The following is a 23249-nucleotide window of genomic DNA, read 5'->3' as shown; positions in this document are numbered from 1 at the left end:
AAAGTTTCCAGTCAACACTTAAACTTGTTATTATTAACAGGAGTTAAATTATTCAAAAGTTGTTAAATATTTTAAAACTAATACATTTGGAGGCACGGAAAACGGGAAAACAGATGAATTAGAAAGAGGAGTAAGAAAATGTATGTATGTAAACGAGTCTTTTCTAAAAAAGTTAATGTACCTCATATCTCCTAAATTCCTCAATATACTTATCACTTCACATATTTCGATGTTTGCATTATATGATCTAAGAAGTCATCTTAGGTGATCTTTTCCTGGATTACTGAATTCAGAGTTTAACTTTAAATACCTTTTGTCAGTCCAGCTGCTACCAGAAAAACATAAGAAGAAAAATTGAGCTGGAAAACAGGGCAAGAAAGGAGAATGACAGGGGTTGCTGCCTCTCTACTACTTTGCTTCTGTGCTATGGCATAAATGGAACTTCTCTTTCTAATGAAAGATATGCAGATTAAAATGATAAAGACTGATTTGAGTGGCAACATTCTTCTACTCTCTATCCTATGCCAGAACGTACCACCTCCTTAGCCCTGCACCAGACTGAATAGAAGTAACGTAGCATGATACAAATTTGAGAGGTCTCTGGAAAGCATCGTGAACTCATTTCAGTTTTCTGCCCCAAATTTCCCTGTATTCCATTATTGGCCATTTGTGTTTCACAATGGTCTTCCCTCTCTAGCACAATGTCCGCATTTATTTAAATTACATCACCCTGTAAATTGTTATTCAGTTTTTCTTTTCCTTTCTTTAAGGCTTGTATAATCCCACCCCTCACAGATAACTTTTGCAAAATTCATCAGTGTAACATCGCTGCATTTTTACATCAGCTATTTCCAAGATTAGACAGCATGATCCCAAGGGAAGGGCACAAGCATTTCCACAAGGGATACAGTTCTTAAATTTTCAGCATTTATGTTGTTGATTACAACAACCAAGTAGGTTGTTCAAGCTTTAGCAGCCAATGTGGATCCATATGTGATTGTGTACTCCCAACAGACACTGATCTCCCAAAAATCACCTCAGATGTGTGATACATAAACATCTATAGCAAGATCCACACTAATTATTGGTGGATACACTGAAATTCACCTAGACATCTAAGCAAAGGGCACTGAAAGATCTGTTGCCTTTCCAACATACTGGCATCATTTTTATGTAAAAATCTTTTCAACAGTATGATGAACTGCCTTCCCAGAAGATGATCTGCAGGGCACTGTACTTCATTACTTCTTTATTCCCTAATGTCTTCCACTATGAGTGAGAAAATAGTACTTAAAACTTCTTAGTGGCAGCACTGTTGTAACAACAGGCCCCAAGATCTGCAGCCCAAAGCTCACAGGCACGGGTGTTATCTCTTAATAGGCCAACTAATATAGTGGAGAAAAATAAGATTTTTCCAGGCACTCAAGCAACTCTTCTGAAATTATTTCAAAGATAAAAACAAGCTGAGAGAAACTACTCAGGTTTTAATTAGAAATGCATTGGTCAGACCAACTCTTAAAGAAAAAGGAGACTTCAATGAGGGAAGAGGACAATGAAGTGGCTTTGTCTACAGGCAAGAGACCGATCATTTATAACCCAGGGAGCAGTTATGTGGGACAGAAAAGGAGGAAAGATTATCATGCGCCAATGAATCAGTATGAGTCCATCGCTTTTGGGGGTCCAGCGGAGTTATAAATTTTAGCTCCCAATCTCATCTTTGAAAAGCAACCAGTAGCTCCTTCAAAATCAGGACTGATAGATGAGAGACAAATTGACTATTCGTGGAAACTGTTTTGGCATTGATAGTTGCATGCTTTTCTTTTTCTGATTTTTGTCTTCCAGAAATTTCAATTGAAGCATGAACAACTTTGCGATTTCATTATTATTGATATTTACTGATTAAATATATATATTACTTGCTGTTGCCATATAAGACATCACAGGACAAGACAGCAAACGCAGTATTTTTATACTCTGGCCATTTTTGTTTCTTCAGGCATAACTTCAAGAAGAATCTTATTAAAAGATGCAAAGAAAACAAACCAAAGAAAAACGAGCTGTTTGGAGATTACACAAACCAAAAGTTGAGAAATTTTGCTCTTGGTTACGTATTCTAACATTTTCAGAATACCAGACATTAGAACTAAACCACCAAATTATATGCTTTCTTTCTCTTGCTCTCTGAAATGTAATGTTTCCCTGTGTGAAAAAATCCATGTGTTTTACAACAGTGTATCATATCTTCTGTTCCGATGCTGCTTTCTAACTCGTGTCTCTGCAGATTCTGAAGATTTAAAATCTTAATCCTTAAAAATTTTGTAGGAAGCAGTTGTTAAGTTCCAAATCCACGCACAAAAATGGGAAAGTCATGAGGGTAAAGCTATTCCAGGAAATTGGTAGTTAAGTCAGAGCAAATAATATGGCCTGCCCTCAGGAGCAAAACCTGGCTTTGGTAATGACAACTTAATGTTCGTACCATTTAAAAATAACACCTTGTGAGGCAGCCCAGATATACACATACTGTTGTCATCAGCAGATCCTGGTACAAATTATCTCATGTTCTGCACTCAGGTTGTGCCTCTGCAGTGAAACTAGCTGTACCACTTTAGAGTAAAGCCCAGGAATAACTAATATAAAACATGGGACTCAAATCAGGTCCATAGAAAGAAATGAGAAGAAATCAAAATAACAGTGCAGATCTACCCTAAGATCAAGTATTACATTTATTGTTTTTAAATTAGAATAAAATTAATAATAAAGCAAAATCATGGTTTATTATCAGGGTTGACCTTTTGTGGACTTGTAATTAAAAGGAAGTCTCGTGGAGTTGAGAAGTTTCCACTACTGTAACAGGTGTTCATTCATTTTAGGCTGTGCAATATCTCCATGACTAAGACAATTTGGAAGTACAAAAATTTACATTTCTCTGTACCTTTACAACATGTCCATTGCCAACAATTTGAGCACACTGCAAATCAGACAGAGTGGATGAAGGAGTTGACTGGACCGGACTATGCTGTTGGTTGGGTTTCTGTTCAGGTAAGCCTGCTGCTTTTCTTCTTTGGGCTGCAATCTGAGACAAAACATTATCTGCACTGCCACCTATGAAAAAAACAAAATAAAAACAGAGTCAAGGAAATCATCACTTAAAAATATTTATTAATTCTTAATTCATGTCTCTCTACCACTCTCTTTAAAAAACTGACTGGATGAAGGGAGAGAATCTTAAGGTTCAGACCTATTCAGCACCTTTCATGAAAGGGAACAAAAAAATCAGCCACAGAAAAGAGAAGCCAGCCTTGTCTATACACACACAGAACTGACTTTCATAGGCTTGGATATAGGTTCCATGAGCTGCTTCACCATACTGTCTTTAGAGCTGCCAGACCACAATGCTTGCTGCTTTGTTTTTAATTGAAAACAGATTTTTATTTTTAAACAAGCAACATAGATAAGAGACAGCTCAATGAAACGTATGTTGCAATGAACAAGCATCCACCTGAAACCATCACGGGTGGACTCAATAAAATCAACATGTTTTTTCTGAGGCAAGGACTAACCTACTCTGTAGTTCTGTTCCAACAAAGTTTATAGAAGTTTTGCTTATACAGCAGTAGGAGCTCTCAGAAAAGGTTTAGTACTGTCATCACAAACACTAATTTTTTAGCTGAACCAGTTAGAAATTACTTTCTTATTAAAAATAAAAGCAGCATGGTACCTGATCTGTTATGCAGTTCTCCTCCATGCCTGTTAATTCCCGGAATGTTATTGGATCCACCAGAAGAATGGGGAGAATGGTTGAAGTTGTTGGAATTTGAAGGAGATGCAGGTCTTCTTGCAAATGTTGGTAATTTGACTGGTCTAGTACCTTTGCTAACAGATGTCTGCAAAATAAGAAGAAAAAGATTTTTATCTTTCTTCTTTAAGCAAAACAAAGATAAAACTTCAACTGCTATTTTATTTATTGTTAAGTTCTGAAACTTCCCCTGAAGAAGAAAATGGGTATCAGAAACACTCTTACTTTACATATACAAATATATTAAATATATATTTATGTAAATATATATACACTGAATATATATATATTCCACAAAAGAAATGACACCATAATAAAGGCATTAACTCTCTTTAACCTTTGGCCAACAAAAAATAAGCATATACAATGCACCTGAGATATAATATACACAATATTACAAGCAGGGGTGGGGGGGTGGTAAAAAAGTTACCATATGTGAAACTTCTTTCCTGCATAATCACAGTTTTGTCTCTCCCATCTTACAAAACAGCTACCACTTCTCATCCACCATATCCCTGTTTCTTACTAACTACACTGCAATAAGTGACATGAACTTTCTCTCCAACAACTGCATTTTCATATGCCCTTCAATCTAAACATCTACAGGTACCATTTTATTGACTATTGTTAACTAAGGCACTAATGATCTTGCTATACCCTAGCCAAATCCTTAGCCATATCCACATCCTCCTTCAATTCTTTTCTTTTAGACCACTGGCCACTGCCAACCATGTGACATATGGCTCTTGCAGCTCAGCTTCTTCAGGTTTCTTATCCTGTTTCTCAAATCAGTTCTTCAAACTCTGACTTAGTAGGTTTCTCTCCTTCTCCCTACTCCCATAGGAAAACCCTTCTTTCCCCACAGAAGGATCCATGTATGACTAGTCCTCCCCTAATTACCCTGCTCCTCACTTTATGTACAGGTGCCAATAATCCACTTACGTTATTACAATCAGCCTTTTTAGGATGATGAACACTTACCTTCCTGTGATATATCACTTCCTTTCTAGTATTCCACCTCATTCCACCTAAATCACCTCTACTCATATTAAGATAACTTCCACTTAAAAAAAGAAGACAGAAAAAAAAAATTCTCCTAAAATGTCTTCATTTTCCTATTTCTAGAACTGACGTGAAATACAGTTCTGGACTAGTAAAATAATGTCAGGGCAGTAAGCACTTCTTTTCTCCTACTAACTATGAAAGCAAAGGCTGTCCTGGTTGTTCTGCTTCCTCTCTCAATACAAATGAGTTAATTTTCGTTTTGGTTTGCATTTTCACTAAAAACATCACAGAAACCTTCTACAAAAAACGATAATTTATTCAGACTTTTTTCCCCTTTTAAAGTACTTGCACTGTAAGGCTCTACACCTTCAAACCCACGTGATCACTAATTCCTACAATTCTATCTATTTCTAATCCTTCAGAATGTTAGATCTGTATATTTATGTCTTACTGATACTTCTTACTTCTTCCCTCCCCCTAATTCCTAAAAACTGAGAAACTTTCATTGTTTTCTTCTGCCCCTAGTCTTCCTCCAAATCGGAGCAGTTTCTGCCAAATTCCAATGACTGTACCTACTTTGGCAACTAGAATATATAGATGGAACCTGCAGCCCCTTTAGCAGTTCGCAGCAAATTCATCAGGGCTCAACTTTTTTCTGGTTAACAGCAAAGAAATTGTTTTATTTCATACAAAACTATTGTTCCATTTATGTTCCTTCCACAGAGGTGTGTATTCTTCCTAAACAGCTGAGCTTAAAAGGACAAGCCACTACTGAGACACAAGATTTAAAGTAATTTCTAGGCAGAAACACCATGTGCCTCACCAGTCAGCATGGCCTGGACATAACACAGTATTTGCACACGTTTTACTTACTACATCAGAGTTCCCACTGCTGTTAAAATCATGCTTGATTGCTCTCTGTGGCCAGGCAGTTCTCATCTGTTCACCTTTGCCTTCTTTGCTGAGTCGCGTTCGGTCAGAATTCCAAAGCTCAAAACTTGAGGGTGGTAAGAAAGGAGGTATCACTGCTTTCAGTTTATCGCTGGGCAGCCTGGTAAATGGAGCACTACTTCTCAGCTGAGAGAGGGAAAAAAAGAACAGGAAAAAGAAAAGAGCCTCTTCTTAAGAAAGATTACTGAAAGCTGATGATATAGTTTCAAAATTGTAAGTTAAATAGAAAGACAGAGACAAATGCATTTTTAAACAAAATAAAATGGAAATGAGACATGAAAGTAGTATTTGTGAAGATGTATAACACATAATAAGAAAGAGAATCCAATGGACATTCTGGCACCTCAGTATGCTCATTCATTTAATACAATGAATATAGTTCATCAAGTGGCAGAAAACGTCTCTTCCTTCATTGGACTGAATCTTGATTCAAATTGTTTTTAACAGGAATGTTAACAACTGATTTCCAAAGAAATAACAAGGCAGTCCTCTCTGTATTCCCAGGACACCCGGAAACAGTGGACAACTGCCAGCTCCTGCTGTATGTGTTCTCCAGAAAGAGAAAAAACTAAAACAATTGATTTGGCTTCCTGGAGTTCTGTCTTGTCAGTCATATCAAAAATTTCTCAATCTTCTTAAAAAAAGAACATAAAGGATAACCAGGTAATGACAACTTGAGGGAACAAGCTGTAGGGGAATTTAAAGCTACAGCACAACAAATGAAGAAACAAAATAATACAAACCAATATTCCAAATTAAGTATTTAATGGTTGCCTCTACTAATAATTTCTCATTTTCGTGTTATACTAAGTTCCATCCATGTTTTCCTCACAGCATACTGCTTGGAACAACTAATTAGTTGCTGGCATCTATTTACTAATTCATTGCTAATCATACAAAGGTACGGATAACTCTTGAAACAAGTCAGTACTTGTGAACAGCTTCCATACCATACTACTTGTAGTACTTCCTAGTCTAAGAACTACTGATGTATTCACAGCCTGTCAGTTCCTGTCTAGTGACTATGAACAAATGACAGCTCTCTTCCTAATAGTGAGTTGGATAGGAGGTAAAAAAAAAGGGGGGGGGGGGAGGGGGGAGCTGCATGACCTTCTCAATTGGTCTGAACACACCAAGAACACTGTGACATACCATGGTTGTCAGTAATTCATCATCCTTTCCTCCTTTTGCAGTGTTTACACCTGAAAAATATATAAATAAGCTTTTATTATTTACACGCTCCTACTTTTGTCCTCAAGAAGAGCTTACTATTTTCAAACATTCAACAGCTTTACCCTCAGTAAGCACACAGAACCAAGTTTTCCAGTGACACTGCCATGTACCTAAATTCAAGTTAAGCCAATAGCCTAATTCACATCAGAAACTGGGAGGGGGTTTGCACGGAGAGCTGTACAATTTCAGTAGATGTGCTTTACAATTTGGGCTTTTCCAATACATCTTCTCAGAATTAATTTTGTTTCTTTAAATAAATTGGTTTTCATTACATAAATTAGTTTATCAAAGATACCAAATACTTTTGAGTGACCTGTCTCTACTATTCAATTTAATGGTGCTTGCTACAGGACACTAATATAAAAATAGTAGCATTTTCCTGTTTAAATGATGCTGCACTCAGCGTTCAGCATGATCAACAGTCAGGAATACAAACACCTCTCTGTTTATATACTAAAAATACATTATGTGTCTTTTCAGTTATATTAAGCCAAATAAAAACTAAATCAGTAAATTAGAAGTAGTATCATCTTGACTACCCCACAAGAGCACACTTCCCACAAGACAACTCTGGCTTTACCGCTAGCTTTGTTATTTGTGATCCAAGCTGTAGCAGCATCAAGGTTTGCAGAGGTGTCCGTATCACCCTTTGAAACTGCTTTTATGGTGGAATTTAATGATGGTTCAGGCTCATCAGGAAAAGGTGCAAACTGATTGGAAGGAAATCCATGGCGTAATGTCTGAGTCAACTTCAGCTTGCGGAATCGATTGGACATCCTGCTCCACCAGGACTAGATTGATAAGAAGACACAACAATTTAGTTCCAACTAAAAGAAAAAAAAGAGGAAAAGAAACGTACAATTAAATAATCCTTACAGCAGTGATAGATCTGTCAGGGAGTTTTTAAGATAAACTACAAAAGCAACATTAAAGTGGTTTGCAATTATCAATGGATCCTTAGTACCTTCTACTACTTAATTATGAGATCTATTTCTAGGCACTGAAATGCTTCAGTGCAAACTCTTCTTTAAAAGTCTTCCTTTTGCCTTGCCATCTGACAAAAAGAAAGCTAGGTGAACACATGCTACGTTTCATAAAACCAGGAAGCACTGTCAATGAGGAATTCGGAACACACCCCCAAAAAATATCCCAGTTACATACTAGATCCAAAGCACTTAGCAATGACTTTCTCTGCTTCAAACATTACAGGAAATAATGCATTGGTTATCTAAGACTGAATATATTTACCTTTAGACCTCCTTTGTCATCTGGCAACATTGGGACATTTAAGGATTGCCTACTTCTGGAACAAGGCAAAGACGATCTATTGTTCAGCTTACTCTTGTCTTTGTCTACTTGCATGCATGCTGATGCCAGTAACCGTACAAGCTCTGTGTCTAAAATAAAACAAATTAAGAAAACCTTTAGTCTGTTTTGCTTTCCCAAATTATGACTGATATGCTGACACTTCCCCTATAAATCCTGTAAGGGAGTAATTGATTTCTCTCTCAAACACAAAAGCAGATGAATCCCCAAAATCTTTTTTCCTGACCTGTTTCCTATACCTTCTTCCCACACAGTGGGCTAGTGTCTTACCATCACTGCTCTAAAAGGTATTTATCAATATAAATAAGCATGTTATTCTGTCAGAATCAGTCATGTGTGACCAAGTGAACTGCCTTCTCTTGCAGTTTGCAGAAGCTGTGATGCTGCCTTTCCTCACCTGACACAGAAGACAGTAGAGAAAAATGAATGTTCTTTCTTCAAGTGTAGGTTGCAGAAAAGAAGCTTGAAATTAAATCCCAAAGAGAAAGGAGATGTTCAGCCTGGACAATGAAGGGATTGAAAAGACAAGGTAAGAAACAAGGTGGACAAAAAAGGTAGAAAAAAAAGAAGGAAGAGGAAGAAAAAAGAATGTGCGTGAGAACAGGACAGGAAAGCAAAAAAATATTCTGTAAATCTGTATTTCATACAGAGGTCAGGAAAGACTTTCAGGAGGGCAGATAAAACTGACATATATATATATACACACACACACAGGTAACAAGACAAACCACTCTGTCCTACAAGAAGCTAGTTATAAAACAATTCACTGTATTTATTTTCTAAAATTGCATACTATTAGTCATCTACTTTTGATAAAGGAAAGGTATCTGCTAGTGACCAAAAAACACCGTAATGAGTAAATACAGAGAAAACAAACTAATTCCATCAGCAGTAGTGTTGGCTTCAGACAAAAGCAATTCAGATACCAGGCAAGGTTAACAATAACAAATTATATAGGCTAAACAAACTACAACACTAAATGTGTTTCATTGAAGTCTCCCCAAAACACGCTGCCCTTTTCTAAAGCATTCCCATAAAAAAAACCCTGAACCCTGAAGTGTGATTTACTTTCAGCCTTTACAGACCTAGTTGGGAGGTTCAGCCAGGAGTTCACTAGCTTTGTTCTCATTGCGCTCTCTTTATCCTGCCCCTTTACTGCTGTTCAGAGTGGAAACTTCTAGCTCCAGTTCATATCTGTGCTAATAACACTACAGAATACCTGGGCCACCGCCGTCAAATGCCACTGAACTGGTTCTGGTGATACAAATGACACAGTTTTAAGCATCTTCAAAAACAAACAAAAGAGGAATGCACAAAATCTGTTATCCCATAGATGTATACACTTGTCTAACCAATTAACTCAAAACCCACCATTTTCAGGCAGTATCCAGCTTGGACCTCGAAATACACTTCCGAGCAACTTTAATGTATTTTCTAGATTGGAAAGGATGTTTATCTGTTTATGTTGTACATTTCCTCAGTGCTCTTTGAAATAACATACCTGGATCATTCAGCAGCATTATCAGGTCAAAAGCTGTGTATCCATTTTTGGCACGAAGATTGACGTCAGCTCCTTGATTTAACAAATACTTTACAATGTTTTTGTTTCTTTAAGGGAAGAAAAAAAGGCATTGCTCATGTTAAAAAACAAAACAAAACCCCTAATACTCCATTTTCATCCACTTATACCAATGCTCCTCAATTAGAGATCAGAGTTCTTACCTTTTCTATAGCTAACCAAGTCTCAAATTTATTCACAAGCCATTCAGAAGCTCCCATGATTCCTTTGTTAGTTGCAGTTTACTCACTATGAATCACACTAATCAACATGCACAAAGTTAGCCTAAAAACCCTAATGCGAGTAGTAAGTTTCTTAAGCTGACTCTTTGGAACTGACTCTGGAATTTGTTGCCAAACACCTTCACAAGTAAATGCCATTAAGGCCTAAGGCAAAAAAAGCAGATGGAAAGACAAAGGTCATTCCAGTACTCATCATACACCATCATTCTTCCATTCAGTACTTCCCATACAATTTCATATTCAGAACAAGTAAGAAATTGCATACAGAAAAGCTGAATTGACTGAAGATAATTCATAAACTCCAAACAGTACTTCTGTTAATTAGAGATATAAATTATACAATTGAAAATGCACATTATCACTTCCTTGAGGTGTTTCAAATGCAAACCCAATCAGCATTAAATGATAACAAACACAAACGCCTTCCAACAAAAGCTCATAAAAGCTAGCTGCACAAAAGGAACTCGCCATCCCATTCCCATTAGCCTCTCTCCCTTCTCATACACCTGAATAAATAAACAGGACTTGCCTCATGAGTTAAAAACAATACTGTAATTCAGCCTACAAAATATGTGAACAGACAACAGAGCTAGGGAAAATACATTTAATACAAAACTCCTCTTGAGCAGAGACTGACTGTGTAAAACTCCAACATGCATAAGCAACATAGACCAAAAATGTTCTGAAGTATCAACAGGTCACTGCGAATTCTAATACTGAGGCTGACAAACCAATCTCAACCTCTCCACTTCAGAGCATTCCTTCTTATCGTAGAAATTTTTCAGTTCTGAACTCACTCCAGATAAAGACAACCTAAAATGGAGGAAGAGTGTTTCTCCTCTCTTTTAAGAAAAATTCTGTTTATCCCTACCACAGCTCCTCTGCATACTTCCCATTACTTTTCTTCCTTAAAACTCCATGATCCCGCCATCCTGCTTTAGAGTACTGCACTTTGAGGGCACAGAGACACATCCTTTAGCACCCCTGGCTCACACAGACCTTGCCTACTCCCTCCTTCAAACCAGAGACGCTCCACACCACTGCTGCTCCTGAGAAAGGGCTAGCTGAGCCGCTGCAGAGGCCAGAGATTTCCAGTTGTTACAAAAACTCACAACTGTCCCATGCCAACCAAGCAGAAAGGCTAGAATGCAAAGTATAGAATTAGAAGGGTAAACATTTATTCATGCGCATGAGGTGCCCCAGCCAAGTTGGGGCACCCCAAATGTGGTTTTACAGAGGCTTCTTGTATACTTGTGTGCATTCAGTGATTAGTCACATCTAATGTGTTTCACTGAAGTCTCCCCAATGAGACTGCACAAACAAACAAACAAAAAAAAAGAGAACACAATTCACGGAACACCAACACTAACAATCATAGTGAAAACCATTATTTTAGTCACGATCATCATAGTACTAATCATAGTAAAACTTTGCAAAGCAACTGTATTTCTGCAGCTTTCTTGCTGCTTGTCTCACTGATCCAGATGTCCCTGGAGTCAGTCTTGCTATCACTACTTATCTATGGAGAGCTTTAAGTTTCCAAGAAGCCAAGTCCTTACTTCCAGGGATGGGATGTCCTTTTGGTCCTTCTACTGAGCTGGTGTCCTTTAGTTGTTTTACTTAAGCATGAACAATACCAAAGTCTCCAGTAAAATTCCTCTACTTAAGTATAAAGTATGTTAACAAAGCTAATAGAATTTCATACTATAAAGACTAATTGATAAAGGGAACTTTCATAACACAGTCCTCCAGGAAACTGAAAGGGCCATATCTGAACACATGCAGCACTCTACTGGCATATACACTTCCACAGACAAGAGAAGTGCCCATGTACCGGTAAGGGGACATGTCAGCAGCTCTTGCACATCCCATCACCACCGGATGCTGTAGCTGTGCACTGGGGTGGCTCCTGATGAGTGAAATGGCCACACTGGGAAAACTGAGTTTTAGGCACTTCTGTGAAATGCCTATCCCTACTATCGGCATTGCATTGGTGAGGAAGCACAGAATCTCATCTTATGTAGGTACCAGGAACTAATTCAGAAAAATTTTCACAAAGCAATGACTTGACCTCCTATTTTTCTCCTTGGTTGTGCTTTCATAGTCCAGTGAGATCTGCTGGCTAAAAATAAAGGCTGGAGCAGAATATCTGCATTTGTACAATTAATGCGAACATTACTAGGAGTGAAGTGAATCTTCACCTTGCTGAGACCCTCAGCTACAACAGAGAACAGTTCACCTTCCTAAACCAAATATCCTGTATTCAGACAATGCCAAACATATGACAGACACTATATTTGAAGTACCAGGCCAGTTTTTGGGGTCTGACTCTTAAGTGCCTACCTGCATTTAGAAAGTACCTTTAGAGAAAACAACATCCAGTTCCCAGTGGGCACATTTCAGAAAATTCCATGAAAACTAAAGGCTGGATAGGGGAACATAAAAATGGGTTTAAGAGTGGAAAGTATGGCACATAGAAGGGTGATTGCCTTGAAGTTTCACAACTTGATGCAGCCTACAATCCTAGCAGGGGGCAATACCATCTTACAAAACACTAAAAAACGTCAAAGGATGGAAGTTGAAATGAGCACCAAAACTCTTAGTGCCTGCCTGGAGCACTACATTCCCAGCACTTAATGAGCCACCTCCAAGTTCCCAAATGTGCCACTCATTCTGAAACCCAAAGAGCATTCAGATTTGCTCTTAAAAGCTGAAGGCAGTGCAAGAGTCATGGAAAACTGAGGTCATAAGTCTCTCAGTTTCTTGTAAGACCCCTCTGCTTCCAGAGTCAGTGTCAGAAAGATTTATTCTATTGGGATGTAAGAAGAATGAAACTACTTTACTGCTAGATCCAAAGACAGCATATATCTTACCCATGGTATGTGGCCTGCATTAGTGCTGTCCAGCCATGAACATTATCCTGTTTGTCAATATCACCATTTTTCTCAACAAGGAGCTGAACAAGTGGCAGCTGTCCAGTTACAGCTGCAATCATTAATGGAGATGCTCCATCAACATTGGTAATATTGACCTGACTTGGGTCTTCATCAACGATCTCTTTAACCAGCTGGAAGTTTCCTGCAAAACAGTGATAAAACATAATCTACATAAGCAACAGAGAACTGCTTAGCCACTGAATTAATATGTATTTTGCTTTGCTGACACTGGTCTACATGTAGTGGAATTAAAACAGAAAAAATGAAGTACTAGAGCAACTGCAATATATTTGTACTGATCTTTGGTCTTCCAGGCTATATAAAACTGTGGCATAAGCAGGAGGCACTGTTTTCCCGCATTTTCCCTACCTGTACACTTATAGTGCAATCCCATTACAAGAATCATTTTCTAAAATGAACAACTAAGCTATAATAGCTGTATAAACTGCAGTGCATCCCACATGTGAAGACACAAGTAGGGAATATTTCTATTAAATTGTCATAAGATGATGTCATGAAAGGAAAATTGATGAGGCTGAGACACTATGAATTGTGCTTCAGCAGGATGAAGATCCCTGTTCCATTTCCATAGGCTGAAATCACAGCAAGCAACAATTTCAGAATCAAAGACAGTGGGTACAAAGGCACTCAAAAGATAATGGAGGCCATCCCTTGCCTTAAGTAGGCAGAACACCACCCTGTGTCACACTAACCTGTGAGTCCTTACAAAGGTGGTTCACTGATTCTAAAAACCTCTACTGATACAATTCCATGACCTCCCAAGGAATTTATCTATTCCAGTCCTCAAGTTTTCTATATTGAGAAAGTGTTTTTTTTAATTCTGCCTCCAATATTTAAACTAAATCTCCAAGGCAAAAGTTCCCTACTCCTTGCTCAAGCGTAATGTGTTATTCCTGTCATCTTTCTAGTTCTTGAAACTTGAACATAATGTTCAGGTTCCCATATGAAGAGGCTGGCAGTCACCAAGTTCGTGTCTAGATTACGAAAAGCAGTATAAAATATGCTACTGAACATATTTTAACTAAGTTGTGGGCTTTTTTCTAAATATTAGTAGAACTAGGAACAAGAAGTTTTTAAAAATGTATGACATAGATAGGGTTATCTTAAGCAGAGATCTTAAGCTCACCCACCTCCCTTACTTTTTTGATGACATATGCCAGGAAAAAGAAGGCAAGAAGTTAACAGGAAAAAAAATACCTTTGTGACCGAGTATGTACCACTGCAGGAACAGAGTAAAAAGAAGCAAGTCATCAACTGCCATGCAAATGGAAAAAATCTCACCTTTAAAAAAAACCTTCAGATGGTAAACTGCTTCAAGACATGGGCTGCCTTCAACTCAATCATAGGCATGAACACTTTCCTTGGAAAGCCAGTCAAAACCCCACACAAACCCTGCAGGTAGCTGAATGCACTCGCTGAAACCAACACCCACCCAATTTCTTGGAACAGGGAAGATACAAAAGCACAGGACTACATTTTTTATGTCCCTGTTTAGCAAAAGGCAGCAGGTGGCTTTAACACAGACCTGCAGCACAGAATTTGTTAAATAGAAACCCTGGAACCTACAGAGATTCCACGATTATTTGAAATCTGGCCTGGACACTTCTTAACCTATTGAGTTGCTTTTTAGCAGTGTTGCTATCTGTAGCCAAGTATTTCAGAAAAAATCAAAAGGAGTATGCCACACACTATCCATTTGGCTCATCCACTAAGACTACTTCTGACCCAGCACTAACATTTCTAAATCTCAAACTAAAAGTCACAGCAGTGCAAAACAGGCAGATGAACTCTCTAACAGACCTGAGGCCTTCTCAGGAAGAGGTTTTGGCAGCTTACATGTGAAGAGTTGACATTTAAGAGAGCGCTCCTGGTACTGCTACCTATCACCTCTTTCTTGTCCACTATTATGTCTGCCCATTTCCAGGTCTGGTAGCCTGAAAACCCATGAAGCTCCTAGAAGATGACTTACAATGGTTACTTGAAAAGCAACTGTTACACTGGTGTACAAAACTCAGGATATGAACTGAACACTAAGGCCAGGCTTAACCATTTAAAACACACCTCTAACTTCTCAACAGGAATGCAGCAACAATAAAACTTGCAAGATAATTGATGATATAAAGATGCATTTCTGAAATCCAATTGGACAGATGTTTAGAAAAAATGGATTTTCCTTCACAAAATCCACTCATTTGCAAATAATAACAAAAAGAAGATCCATCAGAAACTGTGGAAGTTGCTAACTCAGAGGTCTCTTCAGGGTGCAGGTCCCTGTTGAAAGCAAGAAGGTGAACCACACCAAAGGCTTTACTATTATGTTACAGTCAGGAGTAGGTACGTGGGCAAAAAAGCTGGAATGAGGGGCAGCTGCCCTCAACTCTAAACCTTATTTATTCTGTATGCACGTATCACAGGCAGGAGGGGGAGACTCAGCTTTCAGAGCACTATGATCAGATTTTCTATGCCACAGACACAGAAAGCACAGCAACAGTAAGGATTCAGTCCACTGCACGTGCAAGGCTGTACTACCAAAGTTTTCTCTTTGTCTGGGGTATCTTAGTCCCAAGTAAGTGCACGCTGACTGAAGAAGTGATTCCCCCCTTAGGTATCATGACTTCATTAAACATAAGATTTCATCTCATATGGGAATTACATCTTCCAATATAAAAAATAAATAAATATTACATAGATCAATCAGGAACTTTGCTTTACTACTGACTGACTATTTTTTTTCTGACTGTCTACATAGGTAGGAATGCCAGCCATAGGCTAAATGTACTATCAAATAGCTGAAAACATTTAAAAGTCAAAATACCAACTATAAATCAGGTAAGGTTCAAACACTGAATCTCTCTAACCTGTCAAAGAGATCGCAAACAGTGTGGAGTTTTCTGACCTGCGACATTATCAGGAACCTAAACAAAAACTGAATAAAACCATTTCCCATGTCAAAGCCATCAGATAGCAAGTCTCAGGCCAAACCCTTCACTTCAGCACTTTTTCCTATGCTGCAGAATCCAGGGAAATAGGTAACCAGAAAGCAGCTTTCCATCCACCAGGAGCCTGGAACAATAAATCAACAGGATGGCACTGGCTCTTTCTGTTTGCCACAGAACAGTTTTACCAGTTGTGTGCTCATGGAAGTCAGTCTTGGTCATGGGAGAACAGGCAAAATCTAAGACACTTACTCTTTTCTTGAGACAACTTTCAAGAGCAATTACAATGCTCATGTGGAATAGAAGCCAGCATATTCTTTGCACCAACTAGCACCTTTGCTTTCATACTTCAAGTTTATGAGGAAGGAAAAAAAAAAATCATATTAAAGGTAGCATGGTCTTGCAGTAACTGGAACTACAACATAACACCGTTTTGGCATAAAGGGCACAACCAGAAGTTAATAAAGATTTTCTCATATTGGAACGTAAAGGAAAATAAACTGCAGACATAAATGTATTTTTAAAATTAAAAGAAGAACAAGGAAAAAACAAAGTCACATGTAAAAACAGAACATGTCTTGGTTTCCCATATTAGTAAACAAACATGCTCTGAAGTTACAAGAACTGGACACAGCGCAAGAATCCTCTCAGTACCTACCCAATTTCAAAGCATGAAAGACATCAGGTTGCCTCTTTTCTGTATCTGGGAAAAATATAAATATTTCCATTAGCAGCCATCAAAAAAGCAAAAAAATTATAGTAATTTTTTTATAGCAGAAAGTATTAAATTTACATAAAGGTACTATAAAACTTACATTTAGACATACATTTAATAAGAACAAAGAAAGCATTGATAACCTGTTTATTCCCTTTGTGAAGAATCACTCACCTGTATGGTTCTCTGTGCAGAGCTAACTATAATATACAAACTATAATAAAGCACCAGTATAGGCTTTTGCCTTTTAACTTCCATTCTCTATCAGAAGACTGTATTTGAAACTTTCGTGTTTCCTGCCTGGAAGACTAAAATATCAATTAAGGAACCACAGAATGGTTCTGTGGTCTGGTGCAATCCTCTGTACAACTGCAAACACTCAAATAATACAGGATTATTTTGAAAGGTGACTCAAAAGGAGTTTTACAATTTTACAAGCTGTTCCACTTTTTTTTCCTCTTCAGTATTACCAGGTTAATTTGTGAAGGTCACAAAAATAAATAGGGATGATTGAACTACACACCTTGGTATCTGTGCATTAATCAATATCCTTCAACTCCCAGATCACCATCCCCATAATAAGAACAGCAATTATTTTAATATTTTTAGTGAAGAATCATTCCCTTCACGTCTTCAAAGTGCTTTGAAACTGCTGATACTATGTAAGATGAGGAAAAAATAGTGACATGATTTTGCACCTTCCACTCAAGCCAGAAAAATATATCCTTTTCCATCTTCCAGAACACTACTGACACTACAGAATCAACGGGGTGAAAAGATTTTAAGGAAAACAAGGAGACATTGAGAGATTTCCTGAGCTGGATACTGCTTTTTTTATGGTAATACATAAAAGGTTGATCTTCATAGCTTGACTACAAATGAAGTAATTTGAAAATGCTGAGCAAAAGCCTAGAAAACCATAAGAACCTTTTATTTAAGACTGGGAAAGAGAACAGTGGGTCCTACATTTTCTCCTGATTCAGAAACTGCTCTTACAGAAGGAACTATGTATGAGCTCACCATTAGAAAACTGATTTCAAAAGAGTAGTTTAGGACAACCAGCGCCTGTACTTGGCATGTGAAAAGCCCGTACGAAAGGCAGCCTCAGGGAGCAGGAGACCACAAGGAGATGCCAGAAGGAAGGGGGTCCCTCCAGGTAAGCCAAAGCAATAACAGAGGCAGAACACAGGCAACACCCAGGCCATTTTGGTTAGTTCTGACTTTGCTACTGAAAACAGCCCCAAAAAGAGAGTTGCTTTCTTTTGGGATGCAATTTGCCCTATCTATGGCAATGGGATCAGAAGACAAGTTCCTTTTCTGCTGCCTTCTTTACAAGAGAAAGGGTGGGGGGTTTTCTTCCCAGAATACACAAGACTTCAGTGCTAGGAGACTGAAGCTATGGTCAAAAATGAATGCAGAAATTTGTGTGGAAGCTTAACATTTTTACCCCTCCTCATCCCTATTAGTTACTACCCTTCTGCATGGAAACTCCCCCTCAGCAGAGGTGATAGGAACATTCATCTGCTTTAATCCACTCTCCTAGCTTAAACAGACTTCTTCAATACACTATATTATATGAATACAGAAGACTTTCAATCAGGCCAACTCTGCCTGCACATCCATTCTGTATGTGCACTGTATGGGCAAGGTATAAAGCACTGCACTAGTGAACTGCACTGATTCTCTGTGTGTACTGTAACTGACCGATGTCTACTCCTCAGAGACTGATCACGAGCAAATGTCTACAGTCAGCCGGTTCTGTCTGGCAGCATGGCTGTATGAAAGCCCTAGCTCCAACTTAACCTATGAGCCAACATCTAAGTTAACACCTTCTCCAAAGCAGAAACAAATGTCAGATTTTTGTCCTTGCTTCTGAAAGTATCAGAGAAGCTTGACCTGCAAGAATGACACCAAATGTGAATAAAACCCAAGAATTTTGGGGATTGTGGACATGTCCATATGGCAGTACAATGTAGACATAATTAGGTAAGATTTAAATAAGCCTGTCTCATATTATAAGTGGCAAAGAGCTTACAGTGGGCTATTCTACTCTACAGGCTTTCTGCCACCATGGCTGGGTGGGTGGTAGCACCTGGAAAAGGTTCTTTCTAGGCTAGCCACATCCTTAGACTTCATAGCCAAGAACTCCAAAGCTGAAGAATCCAGATGCAGCTCTTCCAAACTGTCTTGTTAAGCACCTCCCACCACTGATCTTCATCATAAAGAACAAACATCTCAAAAAGTGTCCCCAGACAGCCACATACAGAAATAAGGTCTCAATCTTTGTAATGACTTATTGATGTTCAAATGTCCAACGCGATGTCCAAATCAAACTGCCTGATTTCAGGAACAGATTTAATTATTTTTGTTAGCATAAGCAAACTTCTGAAGAAGGGAAGAGAAGTAAATCCACAGTACTTTAACAAAACTAGCATAAGACATTCTTAATATTATTTCATAGAACCGGCTAGAAAGAAAAGCTAATTTGGAAAAATATGTGGGAGTGATAACCGCAATAAGTAAAAAATAAAAAAAAATTAAAACCTAAATTCATTAACATTTCAAACTGGCAAGTGACAGCAAGTAGGTTTAACCTTTATCTTCAATAAAAACAAAACCCCTAGGTAATTACATCCCAAAAAATTGTCAACAGAATACAAATTTGCTTAGTAATTAAAAAATGGAAAATTACTGGTAAAGACAGACAATATACCACTCTTTCCTTTGGGTTGAGTGTATGGTACTGGACATACAGGTTAAGACTGAAGGAAAAATTTGTAGTCTGTTTGCTCACATCTTTCTAAGCCTTCAGATTCCCTAGTACAAGATACTACCTCTGCCTACAAAATCCTGGATTTCTTACATCCTTCCATGCTCATGGCTAAAGTTACATGACCACCGCACATTCTTTAATTACAGTCACAAAATGCTTCTTTATCACTTGTCTTGTTCAGTGCACATAACAAATAAATTACAAGACAAAATTAAAAAGCATAAAAGCAGCATTTCTTAACTTCATTTTAATTGAGGTTTGTATTGAAATAATGTTATTTTAATCTAGTTTTGTACATATACAAACAGTGTGTGTGCCTACTGTGTGTGTGTGCGCACATAAACAGGCATATTCACATTTGAAGGAAGGAGATTGCTTATAAATTCTAAGTCCTGAAGTCAACTAAGTATTCCCATCTCCTGCAAGGAACATAAAAGTAGGGCACATGCCGACTTGTTATTCGTTCACATTAATACTTGGTTTTCTCAGAATACACACTCCACTATCAAAGGGCTCTGAGGAGTTTTCACATATTCAGAGAGAGGTAGAAGAAAATGTCAGGTTAACCTCATCTGGTTTTCTGCAAGTCACAGGCCTTACATGTGACACCAAGTGAAGACAATCCAATCATGAGGTTTAGAAAGGCACTTAACCCTTGATTACACCTCTACTAAGTCACTCCAGGTCTAAGCTTCACTGCAAAATATAGTGTCTTATTTCCCATTTGAATTCTTCTAACTTTAAACACAGGTTTTTTCTTTGGCTGCCACATGAAAAGGCTCTCCAGTATTGGACATCCTGTGCCCTATGTGGACACTTTATTAATCACACCTCTTAATCACCTCCTCATGAAACCAGACATTTTCAACTTCTTCAGTCTCTCAGGTTTTCTCAGTCTATGATATCCTTTCTTTGATATCCTGGGGTTTTATGTCCCTTTTTTACTGTGATTTCAAGTAGGCCTTTGTAATTTCTTCTTAAATGAGCAACTGGATCGGGTGGTTTAAAAGTAAACATTTAAAATACTTTAAAATGTTTCACATTATTTTTATTGCAGGACAGGGATCTTGTCATGCTAACGTGGAGATAACTTGCTGAAGTTGTGCATTCCTCCCACACTTGAGGTAGGTGTACTTATTCCAACATTTTCAAGAGTCTAGTTACAAATTATAAAGAACATCATGTACATACAAAATAACTCCTTCAATTTCTAAATACACAATCAAAACTTCAAGAAAGTGAAACAAAAATACTAATGCTCCATACCTGTCTGGGATCTGATTGTTGTGAGAGATTCCAGGTAGTCCTTCATGTCTTTGTGTTTGAAGCCAACAGAGATTTCAAAAGGTGTTTTATGTAGTACATTCAGGTGATCAGGATTGGCACCTTTCTCCATCAACTGCTGTGCCAAGCTCACCTTTCCACTAACAGCGGCCAGCATTAAAGGACTCCAGCCCATAGTCTTCACAGCGTAATTACAATCGGCTCCCCAGTCTAATAACAGATGTACCACTGCCTCGTGTCCATGCTGAGCAGCTGCCATTAGTGGAGTGATATCAGGAAGCTCATCTCTGCTGCTGTTAAGCACACTTGTGCTAAAATGATCATAATTGTCTACAAAAGCTCCAGATTCCAGCAACAATTTCACCATGCTGACGTGGCCACCTCTGGAGGCCATTGTGAGGACACTGGCTCCTAACTTATTCTGTGCATTGAGATCAGCACCGTTCTCCAGCAATATGTGAGCCACACTTATGTGTCCAAACCTTGAGAGAAAGAAGTAAGGAGGAGAATTAACACCTTGGATGGCAGAGGCTTCTCAAAGAAAACCGACATACTCTGAACACAGAAAACTGTTACTAAATCTACTGACTAATATACTGTGAGGGACTACACACATACCACTGAATGTGACACAGTGGTCACCTTACTGGAGGGGAGCAATGAACAGCTGAGAACTGTAAAATAAACCATTCCACATGTACCAGTGACCACGCTCATAAACCAGGCACCTATTTAAAAGGATGTTCTGGTAAAGCAGCAAGGTGCTAGCCTCATTTTCAACTGCATAACATCAACATGTAACTTCTATAAACCACAGTGTCACTTTCATCCTCTTATTTCCAGGCCTGTATCACATTCAAGAATCAAAGGCAGTTTATTTGCAGAGATCTTAATTAAGCACCCTCATTACTATTGAACAAGTACAATAAAAACTACTTCAAAGGGTCAATGCTAAAAAAAAAAAAAAGAAAACAAAAAAGACCTTTTCATGAACTGGATAGCCAGACTTTGTATTTGCATCATCCCTTGCTTTCCAGTTGTGAACTATCAATGTACCCCCACAATGGAAGAAGGCTCAGGCAAGGCAGGCATGTGCCCACGAAGCTCAGAACAGAAGAGCACAGCCAGTGACGACAGCTGTTGTAAACTAAGCTGAACTTCTCTCAATGTAAAAGGGATTGAAGGGCGCCCTTTGTTTTAGAGAAACAGCTCTATCAGCAGAGTGGGACAACTGTCTGTGTGAATGGCCTTCCCTAAAACAGTCAAAACTATTATCCTCCTGAGTCAGTCAGACCAGCATAGGGGAAGTGTCTACACAGCTCAGCCCAACACAGAGCACCAAAACTGAGCAACCCAACAAAACAAATTTTGAAGAGAACATGGGGCATGAGCTGGCTTCCAGCCACATATTCTTCCCTGGCAACTGGGGATGACCAGCATCATGACGGTGAGCATACAGGGACTACTAATGGGCGTGCTGTTTGTCTTGGGTCCAACTGTGTGTTTTGGCTGCTATATTAGGCTTGTGTCATGATTTCAGGAGGCTGCTCTATCACTAGGCTAAACTAAAATCCTATGTAACATCAAATATATTCCAATAAAGAAACTTGGTATTAGAGCCTCCTTATGTAGAGTATCTAAAAGAACTTTGTCAGAGTATTGAACTCTGACACCAGTTTCATCCGTAACCCAGCTCTGATACCACTTGACTATCAGAGGCTCTGGTAGTTTGCCAGTAAACAAAAGACAGTCATGAAAGCCATACACCCAACCAGCTAGTTAACCATGAGAAAATGGAAACAGTTTACCATTCTTCTGCTGAGGAATCCCACATTTCAATAAACATAATAGATTGACAAGATGGGTACTTTGGGCTTTTGTCGCAGATATTGTACATTACTGTGTGCTTGTGCAGTGTTTAACACCATCAAACTTTGATCCTGGAAGCAGACTTTCTACACTGCAGCAAAGCAAACGTTAGTCGAGGAAATCCCAAAGAACACTACTAAAGCAGACACAAGACCCCTAGTTTCCTTTAACGAAGTACAGAGCTGCAGGCTAAAGCTTTGAGGACCTGTCTAGTCCCTAGGTCTATCCTGGTAGCCTTCACTCCATCACCTCACTAGGGCCTGCAACTCCTGTACATGACTAATTTTATGCATATATGTATCTCCTGTCCAGTTTCAACAGGACTAACCACAGCCAGAAAATTAAACATGTACATAGTTTGAAACCTACGTCTGTACAAAGCCTGTGTTTCCTTTTTAGTTATCCATTAAAAAGAAAAAAGAAACATGCTCTTCCACTCCATGTTTTCTCCCCAGGCTTCAATGATACAGTACTTTTCAAAAGGCAGCAAGTAATTTCTTTCAAACAATGACAGGGCTATAGTGATTTGAGTTTATTGTTTTTAGAGAATGAGCGTACGGTTTTCATTAAGGAAAAAAATATCTAAGAGTGTTTCTGCAATTTT

At 38.4% G+C, this 23249-nt stretch overlaps 1 protein-coding gene across 6 annotated transcripts in view; it reads right to left on the bottom strand.

Moving 5' to 3' along the window:
- Positions 1-23249, bottom strand: part of ANKS6 (ankyrin repeat and sterile alpha motif domain containing 6) — a 42521-nt gene that overhangs the window by 14008 nt on the left and 5264 nt on the right. For all 6 annotated transcript variants that reach the window (XR_013926636.1, XR_013926637.1, XR_013926638.1 and 3 more), the window contains exons 2-11: positions 20759-21258; positions 16663-16707; positions 12985-13189; positions 9813-9919; positions 8234-8382; positions 7566-7776; positions 6905-6954; positions 5675-5878; positions 3719-3884; positions 2933-3102 (exon numbers count right to left, since the gene is read on the bottom strand). Coding sequence is in view for 1 of the 6 variants with exons in the window: in XM_080378578.1 (XP_080234704.1) it covers positions 2933-3102; positions 3719-3884; positions 5675-5878; positions 6905-6954; positions 7566-7776; positions 8234-8382; positions 9813-9919; positions 12985-13189; positions 16663-16707; positions 20759-21258 (1807 nt within the window). In the remaining 5 variants the exon portion in view is untranslated. The remainder of the gene's footprint in view (positions 1-2932; positions 3103-3718; positions 3885-5674; positions 5879-6904; positions 6955-7565; positions 7777-8233; positions 8383-9812; positions 9920-12984; positions 13190-16662; positions 16708-20758; positions 21259-23249) is intronic.

This window comes from Falco punctatus (assembly GCF_963210335.1).
Source record: "Falco punctatus genome assembly, chromosome: 3".
NCBI lineage: Eukaryota > Metazoa > Chordata > Aves > Falconiformes > Falconidae > Falco > Falco punctatus.
This window is presented reverse-complemented; position numbering and strand designations above follow the sequence as displayed.